The sequence below is a fragment of the Hyaena hyaena genome, unplaced genomic scaffold (assembly GCF_003009895.1).
Source record: "Hyaena hyaena isolate Hyena2069 unplaced genomic scaffold, ASM300989v1 scaffold_375, whole genome shotgun sequence".
Classification (NCBI taxonomy): Eukaryota; Metazoa; Chordata; class Mammalia; order Carnivora; family Hyaenidae; genus Hyaena; species Hyaena hyaena.
This window is the reverse complement of record NW_024081006.1, coordinates 190,886-205,007: the sequence shown is the minus strand read 5'-3', so window position 1 is coordinate 205,007 and position 14,122 is coordinate 190,886. Positions and strand designations below refer to the sequence as shown.

At 42.8% G+C, this 14,122-nt stretch overlaps 1 protein-coding gene across 4 annotated transcripts in view; it reads right to left on the bottom strand.

Annotated features, from left to right (window-relative positions):
- The window catches only part of OXNAD1 (oxidoreductase NAD binding domain containing 1), a 41,909-nt gene that overhangs the window by 12,843 nt on the left and 14,944 nt on the right, over positions 1-14,122 (bottom strand). For all 4 annotated transcript variants that reach the window (XM_039250582.1, XM_039250584.1, XM_039250583.1 and 1 more), the window contains one exon: positions 5,746-5,852. In XM_039250582.1, the coding sequence (XP_039106513.1) occupies positions 5,746-5,852 (107 nt within the window). The remainder of the gene's footprint in view (positions 1-5,745; positions 5,853-14,122) is intronic.

Here is a 14,122-nt window from a genome sequence, read left to right as displayed (position 1 = left end):
ATCTCACAAACCATGAGATCGTGACCTGAGCCAAAATCAATAGTCAGACACTTAACCAACTGAACCACCCCAGGCACCTCTGAATTGTATACTTCAAATGGGTGAATTTTATGATATGTAGAGTATATACCAATAAGGCAGTTTTTTGAAAGTATAAAAATTTAAACAAAAAAAGAGCAATAAAAATTCTTTCGCTGGCACTTGACAAATTAAAATGCTGATGTGACCTTCTAAGTTCCAAAAGTCTTATATTTCCTTTTCTTCTAATCATATGCCTATAGTCTAGAACTCTTGCAAGTTTTAAGCCTTAGATACTTCTATGCCAGAAAACTTTTTTTTTGGTGGGGCTTCTAGGAAATTCAACAAAGCTAGTTATATGCCAAGGAAAGAAAAATTCCTTAGAACTTGGAAACACAAAAAAAATTCCCATCCCAATGTCTAGAAAATATCCAATCTAGAAGTTTCTTGGCCATCAAAGAGTAAAAGTATCATTAGTCCCCCCGTTATTTTCCTACCAGTAGGCTCACATGAAGAATCCACTACATTCTCTATTGATATGATCTATGACCTTAAATGATGTTCTCTTCTGATCTCTGGACTTAAATATCTGGGCATTTTTTATAATCTTTAAAAACCAGTTCTAGGGGCGCCTGGGTGGCTTAGTCGGTTAAGCGTTCGACTTTCGCTTAGGTCATGATCTCGCGGTTCGTGGGTTCGAGCCCCACGTCGGGCTCTGTGCTGACTGCCAGCTCAGAGCCTGGAGTCTGTTTCAGTCTGTGACTCCCTCTCTCTCTGACCCTCCCCTGCTCACACTGTCTCTCTCTCTCTCTCTCTCCTAGAAATAAATAAAAACATTAAAAAAAAAAAAAAAAACCAGTGCTCCAGAAAAGGTCCCTCACCTACTTTTGTCTATATTCACTTGATTCTTCCCCATCAATACTTTCATTTCTTCTTCATTCAGACAAGATAGAAATCTAAAGATCGTAGTTAATATTTATTAAGACAGTTACTACAGGCTTTCAGAGAAGAGGTTTAACAGCATCTCCACAGATTCCACATTTAAAACAGGAAGTAAATCAAGGAGCTACGTTTGCTGCTTCATCTCCTGATCTACAGCACCCTCTGCTGCTCGATGTTAATAAAGACCATTCTCTCAGTTGAATGATGGAATCCTCTTTGGAAACCAATCTTTTTCGAAAGGGACTCCTTCATTAAATGCTATAGAATTCAAATGATATAAAAACCTTATCTGAATGAATTTTAAGAAAATATGCACAATACATATTTCATAAAACATCTTCCCAAGAAAGAATTAAGTTTTAAACACACACATACACACACACACACACACACACACACACACACGTACCCTTAAAAAAATGCCCTTTGCAGGGCACCTGGGTCCCCCAGTCAGTTAAGCATCCAGACTCTTGATTTTGGCTCAGGTCAGGATCTTCTGGTTCGCGAGTTTGAGCACCACATCAGGCTCTGTGGTGATAGGGCGGTGCCTGCTTGGGATTCTCTCTTCCTCTCTCTTGCACCCCTTCTCATCTCACCAACACACACTCTCTCTCAAAAATAAACTTTAAACTTCAAAATAAAATGGCTTTCCAAGATTAGCATTCTTGAAGCCAAGAGTTGAGGCACCTACTGGACTCCCATTATGAGTGAGTATAGGAGGAACTGGGAGGAAGAGCCTAATTCTTTACGTAGTGAAGCCACATACCCATACCCACAGCAGGCAGCCCTGTCCTGCCCACAGATGCAGTCCCAGTGCCCCGCACACACCTGCCATGCAAACCATGACCAAGTGTCAGTGCTTCACCATGAGATCCTAAAACTCTCTAGTCCCCAGCGTGAGGACCTGGAGCCCCTCCTCATCCCCATGCAAACACTACAGGCAGCACCTGCTTACCGTGTACAGGCACTGTGGTCGGTGTGGGTGCAAAGATGCAAGTGTGTCTTGATTCCTGCCCTCAATAAACTCACCCTTAATGGGAGGAAAATCAACAGATAAATATAATTACTTTATATTTATGTATTAAGCTATGAGAAAATCTGCTTGGGAGAGAGAAAATGCTCATCGCTGAAGACCTGTCTGGAAGTACCGGCACTTAACAGAGATTTCTTCTTAGCTCCAACACATGTGATCCTGTTTTTATCAGGAAAATACTAATAAAGCCACTATTTTATTTTTTAAAAATATGTTTGGTGGGGGGGAATGGAAGAAGCAGCAGTCAATTCTACCAGGGGTGGAGGATTTCACAAATACTTCACAGGAGGCTTAAAAAACACACAGCACTCACCAAGCAAGCATGGACGAAGACACAGTCTGAACAATGACACCAAGGAATGCAACACTTTCTATGTGGTCATGTACGAGTCAGGGCTGCCAAACACCGCCATTTAGGCTATCTACTGTCTACAAGGCAGCAGCCCTGCTAGAGGGGAGGGGTGGAGTCTTATTTCTCTAATTTCACTCCTCTCATCTGTTTCTTTTTGGTGTCATTCACTTAATGGAGCCCAATCACTTTCAAGCATGAAAACTTATGTTATCCTATATGAAGTCACAGATACCTTTCTCTTTCCAAAAATGTTTGCCTTGCTTTCCCCTGATCCTTGCAAGCCAAGTGTGGAATCAGTACTGACTGTGGCAGGAGGGGCATCATCATAGTGAAGATGCACCTCACCCACTCCTGCTTGGCCTACTACTCTCCCAAACAACAGCAGGGAAACCAGCCAGGGAACAAAGAATTGGAATCTGTCCCCTGGGCCTCACCAACACAGATGAACTAACTGAGTGAAACACTGGCTGTAACAAAAAGCAAAAACAAACTAATAAAGTTAAACATTAGGCACTGTGTTAAACACCTGACATACCCCAAGACATAGGAATGTTACTATTCCCCCTTTACGGACATGGAACTGAAGACCAGAGAAAGAAGGAAACTACCCACATCACAGAACTAGAAAAGCCAGCATGTGAATAATGCAGTATCCAGAGCACTAGGCATGTGACGCTGTGATACAGCCTCCCTCAGAGGATGGACCCAGCCCACAGCAGTAAGTGCCACAAGGAACACTGAATCTACCAACTGCAGACACTCACACATGACATGGAGACTGTTGGTGGCACACTCCAGCCCCAAGAGAGAATCCTCATCTTTCTACCATCAGGAAAGAGGACTTTTGTGAAGGTCAAGAATGGGACTCACCTAGCTACTAGGCGGTGGATCTACTAGTGGCAGAAGCCTAAAAGGTTCAGTCCTGCTGCTGTGAGCAGTGGTTTTGAGGGAGTGTCCTCTTTTGACCTTTCTCTTTAGATTGGATTGCTTGAGTTCTTGGAACTAGTTTCCCAGTAAAGAAATTGGTCCCTTCTGAAAGGTCCAACAAGAACACAGTGCAGCACAGGAAGAGCCCCAGAGGCTGATTTCTGGTCTATATTATAAAGTGTCTACATGGAGACCTGTGCCCAAATACCCAGAGCATTCATTTATTGATTTAAAGGCACGTCTAGAGCCTCCCTCTCTGTTTGGCAGCTATCAGAGGAGGCCAGTGGTCAAGAATTCAGGGATGTGGGATGGATCATGACCCAATCTCTGACCCCAAAGATAAGCCCAGGGGCAATCCTCTACTTTATCTCTAGCAGTACTCTGCTCTGATAACCCTACCTACACAAACTGAATGGCAGCCACACCCATACTCCCTCTCTCCTTGATCCTCCCCCTCTTCCCCAAAATGCCACATGGAGGTTACTACAAACCGATGATCTAAGCGAGCACAGAGCACGGGCCATCCCAGCAATAGCACCGAAGACACAGACATCACCAACCTAAGCAAATGGCCATTCTGTAACCAAGAAGTCAAATAGCCAAAGAAACTTATAACCTCCAGAACCATAAAATAAGTCAGGCATAAGGGAGCAAACTTTTATTTTTTTAAATGTTTGTTTATTTTGAGAGAGAGACTGCAAGCAGAAGAGGGGCAGAGAGAGAGGGAGACACAGAATCCAAAGCAGGCTCCAGGGTCCGAGCTATCAGCCCAGAGCCTGATGTAGGGCTCAAACTCACGAATTGTAAGATCATGACCTAAGCCCACGTCGGATGCTCAACCATCTGAACCACCCAGGTGCCCCAAAGGAGCACTCTTTTAAAAGGAGATTCGGATGCTGGGAATGAGTGCTGATGGGCACTTGGCAGGGAAAGGTCAATCCTAAATAGTCAGAGATGACCATCCCTACGTCTGTCCTCTGGAGCAGGAGTCTGTCAGGCACATTCTAAAACCAGTCCTGACAACAGTGAGATTACCAAATTCATTCATTGGTACGGGACATATAACACCCAACTTGAAAGATTTTACCTCGAGGATCACCAGGGAATCCTATTTCTACACACATCACTAGGGAATAATGGTCTTTTTCTTATCAGGTAACTACAGCTGCAAGTGCTAATACACCTGCAGGTACACCAAGGCCATAGCATTACAAACCAATGCACAGGCTCCTCTACTCGGGAGTGTCAGCACAATTCAGTGTTGACAACACAGAGACAATGCTGCACACAGGACCCACACACTTCCCCAGAAGGGAATATGGAAAGACAGATCATTACAATTAAAGTCTCCACTTTTCAATGTAATAACCGTTTCACTATTTTTGAAGGGTAAAAATGTTGCCGGCCCCCCTAAATCTGCCCAAATGCATTTAATATGCATCACCGAACATGTGCTAAGATTGCAGTAAATTGCCTCACAAACGCAAATTATGGCAATCAGCATCTTGTTTTCTAGTTCTAAATTCAAAGGCAAACTATGAACACAAGACTGCTAACTCTTGCTATTAGCGCACTTGCTATTATCACACATCCTCCTTCTAACAAAACCACATTTCCAGATGGACTGCCAAAATTAGTCAAGTGACTCCTAAGAAAGGCTACCAAGATTGACATGCCAGAAACTCACTTAGAAATGAATGCTTTATCTAAATAAAGGAAACATACACCCAAACACACCTTTCCTAAGGAAATACAAGTTGCTTTATTTCCAATTCAACTTGAATTGCAACTCAGGGAGGCCATTTGCAAGAACAGTGGGACAGCGGGGCTGTCCACCCTGTCAGTGTTCTGACTTGTCCTAGTGTCAAATCAGGCAGGATCAGGAGTGTGGTGCAGGCTGGCCCGGACTGGGGGATCCTGATAATAAATTCAGCAAAATACTTAAACTCATCTCAGACAAGTGATACAGGAATCCGGTAGAGAAGGTGGCCAGCTCTGTGACATAACTGGATATTCTTCTTTTCAGACTGTGGTGTTACTCTGTATTTGACATGAAGGCTAATTTTTAAAAAAAGTATCAGTCCCTGGCAACAAATAATTCAAGCAAATTAGATTATTCCAAGACATTCTATTACAGCAGCCATTCCTGAAGAGCATAATCATCAGAGGTGTCAGGTCCCTGGCTAAGAACTAACTGCTTTGTTTCAATCTACGAAACTCAGGGCAGCAATTTTCATACAGGACTGAGAAGGTCAGGCACTCAAAGGCAAGGGGAGCTCTGAGGCAAGCAAGGGAATCAGATTCTCTCTCCATGACAAAAGAAGGCTCCCCCCAAATGGGGATGGTCTAGACTTCCTACTCCTCAGTAGAAACAGCCAGCCACAGTAGTCCTTTCCAGAAGAGAAAATAAGCCCTCTTATTGGATGGCACCTCCTTGAACACAAAACACCAAGGAAAGCGAGACGCCACTTACCATTGACCGGCTTTAAAAGAAAAATCTTTATCAGCAACAAGCAGTTGGAGCCTCTTCACGGATGGCGACTCAGCAGCAGCCCCACACACCTTAGCGGTCGACACGACCTAGACCCAAAAGATGAACCGTGGCTGAGGTTGGTATGTACACGTGTAAGGAACAAACTGTGGATTTCTGGTAACTAAGGTTTTTTGAAATCTACAAAGATGTGGCTTTTGTAAACTGTAAAACAAGAAAAAGCACACTTTGCTTTAAAATGCTGCCTACCACCAGGTGCCCAATTTTAATTATTTTTGAGAGGCTTGCTATCATACTAATCGAATTTTCTTCTGCATATAAAAATCATCCCTTTTTTTCTTCAAAGTTTATTTACTTATTTTGAGAGAGGACACAAGTGGGGGAGGAGCAGAGACAGAGAGAGGGAGAGAGTCCCAAGCAGGCTCCACACTCCAAGCTGAGCCTGACACAGGGCTCAATCTCATGATCTCATGACCGTGAGATCATGACCACAATCAAGAGTCACATGCTTGACCAACTAAGCCACCCAGGGGCCTCACAAAAATCATCATTTTTTAAAAAATGTTTACTTTTGAGAGAGGGTGAGGAAGAGGCAGACAGAGGATCCAAAGCAGGCTCCACATTAACAACACAGAGCCCAATGCAGGGCTTGAACTCGCAAACCGTGAGATCATAACTTGGGCTGAAGTCAGATGCTTAACCGACTGAGCCCACCCAGGTGCCCCAAAAGCATCTCTTAAGGGGACCATTTAACAAGTGTTTATTTGTTGAGTGCCTAGTATATTCCATGCACCAGGCTGGGTAATCTGGAAAGAGCCCGGGGAACTGGATGCCTGGGAACCCTCTGTCTGGCGTCTAAATTCTTGGTCAACACAACATATACAAAGTGAAACCCACTGTTAGCTACAAGTCTATGTTTGTTCTCAGCCTGCTAGAAGTCTATGACAAGCTAATTTCAGAAGTTACAAGTAAGCATTTAGCAACTTATTTTTAGCAATTTCACAGAGTCTGTTGAATCTAATAATAGACAACAAATTGGGTTTGTATTCCTTATGATTTGTAATTTATTTTTTCTAATTCCCTGTTGATATTTGACAAAATATAAACAGTCCACAGCCTTAGAACAATATCAAAAATAGCTCCTCACCACAGATAGTTTGAGAAGCACTATCCTAAACAACATATCTGATTTCTAGAAAATTCTAAGGTCTGAGCCAGGCACTCCTCAGTGTCATCCACTCCTCAGCAGCCCTTGAGTTCAAAATGCCTTTGCTTCCTTCATTCTTTGTTTCTTCCACCTTTGAGTCTTTCTTCCTCCTAAAATTTGGGACATCTTCACAACATGACATCTTCAGAACATCTTGTCACAAAAAAGACAACATGACTCTCCTCAACCTCCTACTGCCATTCAACTCCACTTCTGGAAGCAAATCAAAGCAGCAGTAGGTGACCAAAGTAGAGTCATTATCCTTGGATAGTGCTGGTTTCATGGCTCCACCAAAGGGTGTCTTAGAAAGCTGTCAAGGTCAATGAACCTCACATGCTAATGCTGCCTCCCCTTCAACCCCTTCTCCAATAGGACTAGGTTTAATCAAATTACAGTGGGAAACGATTCTTAAAAAACCACTGCAAAATTCTCCAGATGGGTAGCGGTCTCCCTCACCAACTCAAAATATCTCAGAAAATGTCTTACCTTTCATTGCTCCCGTAAAATCTCTTGCCTCTCCTCCTCTGGATTTTTGCCAGTCCTCCTTCTCCCCTCGAGGGCAAGTGGGTTGGTTTCCACACTGACCCTCTCCCTGAGCTTCTGATCCTAGTCCTGCTCATCTTCTCCAGAACAGTGCTCTACCCACTCCCACCAGCCCCTTCCTTCAGGGCCACCCTTCCTCCTCTCCAGACCTCCTGTTTATCAGGCAGGACACCTAATGCCATCTGCCTTCCAAAATAAAAGGAAGCAGCACAGTATGGCTGCTAACAGCACGTGCTCTGTAACCACACTGCCGGGGGTATTTAATCCCGGCCCCAGCACAAACTTACCAGCTGTGTGACCCTGGGCACATAACCCAGCCCCTCTCGGCTATAAGATAAGATCAACAACCCCTGTACCTCAGAGCTGCTGGGAGGATTAAATGAAATCATACGTACAAAGCACTTATGATGCTGCTGGCTCATAATAAGTATTCATTAAGTGTCAGTTATAATGTATCTTATGGCATTTATTATAACTAGCTTATTAGTATCTGTTACATTATATATTACATTTTATTCACTTATTATTATATACATCCCACCACACCAGTGCTGCCCATGCAGGACCTTGCAGAATGAGCACTACACACCCTCAAGGGGACGATTCTCACGGAGAACGTTAAGAGCCTGTAAAGTACGGTGGGCTTTGTACCACCCTGTATCTATTTGCTAGAACAAACTTAAAAGGCCATACTGGGGGGACCTGGGTAGCTCAGTAGCTTAAGCATCCAACTCTTGATTTCAGCTTGGGTCATGATCTCATGTCATGCATGATCTCTGTCAGTGCAGAGCCTGCTTGGGATTCTTTCTCCCTCTCTCTGTCCGTCTCCCACTCCCGATGTCTCTCTGTGTCTCCCTCTCTCTCTCTAACTAAATAAGATTTTAAAAAACCATATTGTCTTTAAGCAATTTTAGAAATCTGGCCTTTAATCTCTGACTCTGATACTTCTTTATCTGACAGAATCTTCTCTTTGATCCTGAGGCTCTCCGTAACCACAGGTAACCCGGCTTCTAAGTTTGGTGGATGTCTGCCTGAAGAGCTGAACTCAAATGACCAGGCTCAGTTCTTGCCCTCCCTGAGCTTTCTGATTTTGACACTTTAAAAAAAATTTTTTTTAATGTTTTACTTATTTTTGAGAGAGAGAGAGAGAATGGGTCAGGGAGGGGCAGAGAGAGAGGGAAACACAGAGTGTGAAGCAGGCTCCAGGCTCTGAGCTGCCCGCACAGAGCCCGATGTGGGGCACGAACTCGTGAACCACAAGATCATGACCTGAGCTGACGTCAGATGCTTAACGGACTGAACCACCCAGGCGCCCCTAATTTTGACACTTTTTGCTTCCCTTCCATCCTGAAACATTCTTCTGCCTGGGATGGCTGACGCTGAACTCTTTGGCAGGGTCCCCTCCTGCCTCTCCAACCTGGTCCTTGCTCCTTTACCCTTCTTCCTCACACTTCTTCACTGGGAGCTCTCTCTAAACTGCCCTACTCCCACCCCCTTTCCTATCTCTGGGCCAAAGCTACTAACCCCCATCCCAACTCCTCAATATTCTTCTGTCAATCAGGCCCACATCTACACTCTTCTGTAAGTAACAGCAGCCAATGTCTGAGGAGCTTTTAGCTCAGATGTATTCCAGGTACAGGCTTAAATGTCTCATGTACACCAGTTACTCAACTCATGAGTTATTTAACTCATTCAGTTAATATGAATAGTCATATTATATCCCAGCAGATGGTGTTATTATCCTCCATTCTGTATATAAGGAAAAACAATTTAGTAGCATGCTCAGGATCACTCAGGAATGGCTGAGTCCAGCTTCAAACAGAGCTGTGCTTGGACCTTAATCACTTGATAGTCCCGCCCCAATGGTAAACTCACTTATGTGTTCAACTAAATCTACCACATTCTTCCCTTCTACAGGCACTTCTTGAGCATGTGCTGCCTGGCACTGGAGAGGGAGATGGAGAAGGCTGCTTCTGCCCTCAGGGTGCCCCACAGAATGGCTCTTTCCATCATCAGGATTTCTAGTCCAGGCTCACCCTTGATGCCAGAGAGTCAAATCCATTTTCAACTGGTACATGCATATGCACGTGTGTGTGCACACGCACACACACGCACACACGCGCGCGCGCACACACACACACACACACAATCTGACTCTCTTCCAGGCGTTCTGTCCCTAACATGAACAAGTTCAATGAGTTAAGCTCATGTCTTTTCCTCCCTGTGCCACAAGCATCCTCAGCCAAGAATTTCTTCTCACTTGAACTGTTGCCCTAGACTCCTTCCTGTCACTCTCAAAGCAGCTAACAGGAAAATATTGCTAATATTCTGACCTCACCTAGTTACGTTCCATCTCAAAACCTTCAGGGGCTAATACTCAACTCCAAAAAGATAAAATAAAATAAAAATGCTAAAAGGCCTTTGTAGCTTCAGCTCTCCTCTATCCCTATGCTAGTGGCTTACCAGTCAAAGTGGATAATTTGCTGGTCCTCAAAGGTGCCTGACATTTGCCTGCCTAGGTCACTGGGCAGGCACCGTACTCTCTGCCCTGTCAGTCAACCTCCTGCCCGCCCTTCCAGGCCTTGCTCAAAGACTAACCCCTGTCTGAGGTTTTCCTGCTTTTCCCCACCCTCTCAACTCTACCAATATTCTACTTTCTTATCACACTTAGCACATTCTGGCATTACTATAAGAACTGTAACACATCTCTCCTACCACACAAGACCATCAGCCTCCTGAGGTCAGGTATAGGGTAGCATCTGTAAGTGTATACTTGATACTCCCTAGATCACACACAGGGCCCAACACACAGTAAGACTCAGCAAAGATTTGCAGAATGAATGAACACCCTAACTTAAAGTTACTTAAGACTGGCTTCCTGAACAAAAATTAGTAGTTCAGGGGCCTTTTGTCATTTAAAGAGAAAAGGGAGGAAGGGGGCAGATGTAACCACTATAGAAAATCTAGATTCATGTTTAAAACTGTGAGTGAAGGGAAGGCAGGGATTTCTTCAGCAGAATAAGGACTCTTCCTTTATTTGCCAGACACTCTATTTTAAATATCTTACTACAAAAACAAATATTAGGAATCATCAGTATTCCTAATTACAGTATTACTATCATTTTTTTTAGATTTACAAAAGAAGGTTGGTTTTATAAACATTCATTATTTTCTTTTAATTTAATAATCTGTAAAAACATAGCCAAGAGCTAGATCATTTCAGTTTAACTGGCATTTGTCAAAGCTTTAAACACACACTCAAGAGTCACCTACTGGCAGGGAAACGGACATTCATGGTCATGGGCAGGAGGAGGGGGATGTGCACAGAATTTCAGCTCGAAGGTGAGTATGTCTCACAGTCAAATGCTAGACTATATAAAATGAAATCAGCACTCATTTGCTAATGTTCAAATATGAAATTCAATGAAGAAAGGAAAGAAGTTATACTTTCTACTGAAAAGTCCTATTTCATTTAGATAGTCTCTATGACCAAAAAGATTCCCAAATTGCTTTATGCTGATTACAATTAATATAAACTACTGTTTGTATCTGTATATACCAGTTGCTATTAGTCCTAAAAATCTGGGCAAAACTGCTGTATCTGGTCATATAAAATACATTACACAATTCATGATTTTTAAAGACACGCCTTCCTATTAACACTTTATTTTATTCAACTAATGCAAATCCGCATACTTTACAAAGATATCTAGTAATGTAGATCAAAAACATTAGCAAAATCTTTTGAAGGCCACATCTTTATTTTACTCCAAAACTACTTTCATATAATTAAGGACTGTAATCACAGCCCTTGTTATATGCTGCTCTTTCTTTACTTTTATGAATAAGCAAAACATGATGGAAAAACTATGTTTTAACATTTGTACTTGTTCTCTTGCTTAATGGATCAAAAGGTTTCACAACTAATGGCTCAACTGGCCATGTCCTAAGTTAAAACACATGGCAGGAAATGAAGTTTTCCATAAAATAATATTTAGACTCTTCTACTGTTCAATAAAATAACAATACATTTGCCAACTTTTACTAGCACACATTTTTAATGGTTTCACGGAGTCAGCATCTAAAAGGAAATTCCATCATACTGATTTTAAAAACTGGTTTTATGTAGGATATTTTGATGTTATTGCTGCTGCAAAAGTCTCTGCGCAGGAAATAGGTCTTTCTGTGGGAAACCTGACTGGCTTCCTCTGTTTACTCCCATTCATTCATTTGCTAGCTTGAAAATTTAGACAAAGCCAGTATTAGAGATAACTTTAAATAAAAATACAGTTAGGGCACAAAGAATTTCAGACTCAAAGGAAAATTTAATCATTATTCAAAACAGATCATTTTGGGGTGCCTGGGGGGCTCAGTTGGTTAAGCCTCCGACTCTGGATTTCAGCTCAGGTCATGATCTCCTGGGCTCATGAGACGGGGCCCTATGTCAGGCTCAGCGCTGACAGCATGCAGCCTGCTTGAGATTCTCCCCCCCCCACCTCTCTCTCAAAATAAACAAACATGAAAAAAATAGTGCATCACCTTACACATAAGGAGATTGAGGCCTAGAAAATTACTTAAATAGGGGCACCTGGGTGGCTCAGTCGGTTAAGCGTCCAACTTCAGCTCAGGTCATGATTTTTCCTGGTTTGTGGGTTCCAGCCCCGCATCAGGCTCTGTGCTGACAGCCAGGTCAGAGCCTGGAGCCTGTTTCAGATTCTGTATCTCCCTCTCTCTGACCCTCCCCTGCTCTCACTCTCACTCTCTCTTCCTCTCTCTCTCAGAAATAAATAAAACATTTAAAAGAAAAGAAAGTTACTTAAATAGTGGCAGAAAACCAATCTGAATCTAGATCAGAGAAGGAATCTAACTAGAAGAAACTGGTTTTACTAAAGTGATTTACTGAAAAGCAAAGAGTACAAATTTCTGTCAAGTGACAACTTCTGTCAACGTTCTGACATGACAAATGGACTCTCCTTGCTCCAACCAAAGGCTACCCTGTCCATTTGGGCTTTTTCCTCTCTGCCTTCTCAAGCATACATCACCCCTTTGACCCTCCCTATGAGACACATGCGAGCACTAGAATCTTCTACCTCACATCAGCTGCAAACACCTGTGTGTAACTTACCATGTGCCAGGTACTTCACATAACACTCATTCATTCATCCTTCACAACAACCCTAGTAGGCAGGTATTATTATCATCATTCCCATTATATATAAATGAGAAAACTGAGGTCCCAGGGCTAGTAAGTGGCAAAACAGAGATTCAAACCCAGACACCTGGCCACTGTGCTTTGCTGCTTCTCAAAATACAAACAAAACAAGCCTCTCCCTTAATTCAACTGTCTCATCATTTATCTGCTCCATTTACATAAAACATTTTCAAAAATTTTATTTGTCCCTGGTTCCAATTTCTTATCTCCCATTCTCTCTCCAGCACAGTCTAGTCAGGCTTTCACTCTCAGCCATGCACTACCAGTCATTCTGGTCACCTAGCATCCATTCTGCTAAATTCGGTGATGTCTCGGCAGAGTTCAGCACAATTGGCCACTCCCTCCTTGAAACACTTTCTCCTGGCTTCACCAATACCCCGCTGATTTCCCTCTGGCCTCCCTGGTCCCTTCCTCTTCTGCCTTCACCTCTAAATGTTGACACATCCCAGGGCTGAGTCCCAGGCCCTCTTCCCCTACTCTCTACATGGCTTAAGACCTTTTATTTCCAGCAGTGAACTCCAAATTCACATACCCAACTACTGAGTTCAATTTCCATTTCAAATAACACATGGAACACAAAACTCTTTTATCTCCTCAAGTTTCTTCCTTTTTATTATTATGGAAAATTCAAACATATACAAAACTAATAGAAATAGTACAATGGATCTCCATTGCACCCATGACCCAGATTCAACAGTTGATAGGTGATAAAGCTCAAGGCTAATCTTGTTTTATCTGTAACTCTACCTACCTTCCACCCTCCCACCTCAGATTATTCCAAAATCAAGCACTTTATTTCCCCTCCTGCAACTTGTTCTTCTCCATCATTATCTACTTGGATTATTCAAACCCCAAAGCTAGAAATCTCTTGGTTTCTTTTCCTCTTACTAACTGCAGCCACTACAGCCTTCCACCCCAAATCTGTGAACGCCATCAGCCCTACCTACCCCGTCTTAGATTCAGCCCGTTCTCCAACCCACTACTACCACCCTACTCAAAGCTACCACCACCTCTCCTGGGAATGTGTCAATAGCTTCTAATTGGTGTCAAAGCACAACAAAACCCAGTGTCCTAGGAAGCAAATAGATGACCCATTTAAAATGTAAAGCTTAAAACCTTCCATCCCCCAGGCATCTGAGTGGCTCAGTCAGTGGAGCATCTGACTCTGGTCGTGATCCCAAGGTCCTGGAATCGAGCCCCAGGATGGGCTCCACACTGAGCGTAGTGCCTGCTTTAAGACTTTTTTTCTCTCTTCCTCTGGTCCCCCCTTGGACTCTCTCTCTCTCCAAATAAAATTAAAAAATAAAATAAAATAAAATAAAATAAAATAAAATAAAATAAAATAAAATAAAATAAAGTAAAATAAAATAAACCTTCCTTCCCCTTTGGAATAAAAT